The sequence below is a fragment of the Dama dama genome, chromosome 1 (assembly GCF_033118175.1).
Source record: "Dama dama isolate Ldn47 chromosome 1, ASM3311817v1, whole genome shotgun sequence".
Lineage (NCBI taxonomy): Eukaryota > Metazoa > Chordata > Mammalia > Artiodactyla > Cervidae > Dama > Dama dama.
Window position 1 is genome coordinate 49,816,293 of NC_083681.1, and position 3,733 is coordinate 49,820,025.

Sequence of the window (3,733 nt, forward strand, 5' to 3'; positions counted from 1 at the left end):
TTGAGTTTCTGCTGGTACAGTGGCACTAAAAGGGCCCAATTCTTTAGATTTTAAAGCTTTTTTCTTTACTAGGGTAATGAGTTAGTTTTATTTAACCTGAGCATGAACAACTTATGGAGCAACAAGGTGGAAGCAGATTTAAGTGATATAAGACACAGAATTTGAAGGTAGGGAACCAGAGTTCTCCAAGTTCAAGTTTGATCTTTGACACTTACCAACCATATGACTGTCAATATTTTTGATTTCTCAATTCAAAAACATGTTCACATTTACTGAACTCTTTTGAATGTTCTAGATTTGTGCTTGTTTTTAAAAAAAAGAAATTTTCCAGTTTACTGGAATACAGTTGACATAACACTGAATTAGTTTACAGTGTATAATGCAATGATTTGATACATGGATATAGTACAAAATGATTACCACTAATTAACATCTATCACTTCACATAGTTATTTTTCTTGTAATGAGAACTTTAAAATCTATTCTTTTAACAACTTTCAAATATACAAGAGTATTTTGTTCAACTTTATTGTATTTGTTGCAATAGTGCTTCTGTTTTATGTTTTGGTTTATGTTTTATGTTAGGCATGTGGGATCTTAGCTCTCTGACCAGGGATCAAACCCATACCCCCTGCATTGGAAGGTAAAGTCTTAACCACTGGACCACCAGGGAAGTCCCTAGACTATTTTTAATTGAAGTCACCATGCTGCATTTTATATCCCCAGAACTTATTTTATAACTGGAAGTTTGTCTCTTTTGACCACCTTCAACCATATCCCCAACCCCCACCTCCCAACCACCAATCTGTTTTTATGAGTTTGTTTTTTTCTTTTTTCTAGGTTCTATGTGTAAGTGATATCATACAGTATTTGCTTTTCTTTGTATTACTTGTTTAACTTAGCATGATGCCCTCAGTGTCCCTCTGTGTTGTCGCAATGCAGGATTTTCTCCTTTTATATGGCTTAATAGGATTTCATTGTGTATATATGCCACATTTTCTTTATCCTTTCATCCACTGTATTGAGTGTTTTAAAAGATTGTCTCAGTTAATCCTCAGAAGAAACTTTATGTGGGAACTGAGAGAAAAGAGAAGGGACACCATTCAAAATTTTGGGAAACAATGATTCTGCATTTTCACAATAAATGATGATAAAAACAGGGGAAAGAAGATAAAAAATCCTAGAAAGAAGAAAAAAGATGTGAAGCTCAAGAAATTCAGAGGCCAGTCTTTCAAAAATTGAGTGGAGCATCTCTTCTGAATGTTATGAATTGTAGAAAGAAAAGTAGTTGAGGTAGAAGTATATCAAGATAAAAGTTGAAGGGAAGGAGAATAATGGGGCTTTTCACATTTTAAAGTTAACTGGAGGTGATTGAGCTTTATGGCCCTACTTGAGATTTCTGAGTGTCAAGTAATGACCAATAATATCAATACTTAGAGGAAGTGACTTTTAAGTAAGTGCCAGGCTTAATTATTTGTTATGTATTCAAGCTTGACATTTTAGAAGAGAAACTCTCCTTTGTAATTAGGAGTACAGGTTGAGATGGGAGGCAAAGGAAGACAGTGAATGTTTTAGGGTAAGATTTGAATTGAGCAGGTATCTATGTCCTTTATAAAGCTGTCCTTCACTACACAAAGACCACAAAAGCTCTTCATCCACTCAGTTCTTCTATGAAGGGTGTCTTCTTAGCTCTATTGTGATTTGACATTCTGACCACTCAATAGTTTTGTAAGCATTTTGAGGGAAGATATGATAAATAATGTTTCACAATTATATTATGATTACTTTGTAATTTCTTTTAAGGCCCAAAAGTAGGGTCAAGGACTAAGCCTTCCATGTAAATGATCAGAGTTTGAACTTGAACACTATAATCCTGCTGACGCTGTGTACTCCCTGGAAGGGCCCTGTGGAAGGAGACCAGAGAAAGAGAATTTCTGTTGGCCATGTCTGCCTCCAATATCACCTCAACTCATCCAGCAGTCTTCCTGTTGACGGGGATCCCAGGCCTGGAGCACCTACATGTCTGGATCTCCATTCCCTTCTGCTCAGCCTATACACTGGCCCTGCTTGGCAACTGCACCCTCTTCTTCATCATTCAGGCTGATGCAGCCCTCCACGAGCCCATGTACCTCTTTTTGGCCATGTTGGCAGCCATTGATCTGGTCCTTTCTTCTACAACACTTCCCAAAATGTTGGGCATCTTCTGGTTCAGGGATCGAGAGATCAACTTCTATGCCTGTCTGGTCCAGATGTTCTTTCTTCACTCCTTCTCCATCATGGAGTCGGCGGTGCTGCTGGCCATGGCCTTTGACCGCTATGTGGCCATCTGCAAGCCACTGCACTACAGCACCATCCTCACCGGGCCACTTATCACCAAGATCGGCTTGGCCGCTGTGACCCGGCTGTGACACTCATGACTCCACTCCCCTTTCTGCTCAGACGCTTCCACTACTGCCGAGGTCCAGTGATTGCCCACTGCTACTGTGAGCACATGGCCGTGGTAAGGCTGGCCTGTGGGGACACTCGCTTCAACAACATCTATGGCATTGCTGTGGCCATGTTTATCATGGTATTGGACCTGCTCTTTGTTACCTTGTCTTACATCTTCATCCTCCAGGCAGTTCTACAGCTTGCCTCTCAGGAGGCCCGCTATAAGGCCTTTGGGACCTGTGTGTCCCACATAGGTGCTATTTTAGCCTTTTACACACCTGTTGTCATCTCCTCAGTCATGCACCGGGTAGCTCGCCAGGCTGCTCCACATGTGCACATCCTCCTTGCCAATTTCTATCTGCTTTTCCCACCCATGGTCAATCCCATCATCTATGGGGTCAAGACCAAGCAGATTCATGAGCGAGTCTTAGGACTATTCCTGAGAAATGGTGTGTAAGTGACAGTGAGGTGCAGGCAGAGATAGGGTGGGACAGGTAGAAAACTGAATAGGGGTGAAGGAATGAGGGAATGAGGAAGTAGAATGTTGCCAGACTTATGTTCAGCTCTTTCCTAGTGAAATGAAAAACTAACTGGTGTCCTGAAACTTGGAGTCACCAGTCTGATGAGAACTTAAGGTTCCTTATGTTCTGGTAGCCTCTGGACTCAAACTGCTGACTTAGAGAAGACAGCAAAGACCCCATTTTTCTACCAGAGGCAAAGGTTTGACCCACCCTTCTCCCCAGCATCACCTAATAACACAGAGATGCTTTTGAGGTAATTTACTAAGTGGATTTGGTGAATTAATCCAGTCAAGACTTAGAATAAGGGTCAACATTTCATCCAAGGCAGGAATGTTCCTTTAGTTTGAGGTTTATGCTCCATCTCTGCTTAAATATTGGATTGGCCAAAAGGTTCATTTCATTTTTTGTCCCCATAAGATGGCTCTAGTAGTGTTTAGTTGTCTTTCAGTTCATTTGAAAAAGTTTGTTACGTTGTACAGGGACAGTTGTCATATCAGCATGCATTTAAAAAAACTTACGGCTACACAATTTTAATGTTGAAGATGAAAACAACATTTTTGGCATGTTATGCTTTATTTCAAGAAAAGTAAAATCACAACTGAAATGCAGAAAAGAACTTTGTGCAGTGTTTGGAGAAGGTGCTGTGACTAATCAGATGTCTAAAAGTGGTTTGCAAAGTTTCATGTTGCATGTTCTGGTAGAGTAGTTGATGTTGATAGCATCAAGTTGAGACATGAACAATCAACGTTATACCATATAGGACATAGCCAACATACTCAAAA

At 40.3% G+C, this 3,733-nt stretch overlaps 1 protein-coding gene across 1 annotated transcript; it reads left to right on the plus strand.

Annotated features, from left to right (window-relative positions):
- The first annotated feature begins 1,943 nt into the window (after positions 1 to 1,943).
- On the plus strand, positions 1,944 to 2,887 carry LOC133054440 (olfactory receptor 52K1-like). The gene is given in 2 exon segments (XM_061139417.1): positions 1,944 to 2,400; positions 2,403 to 2,887. Coding segments are annotated over 2 exon segments (942 nt in total).
- Positions 2,888 to 3,733: the final 846 nt, after the last annotated feature.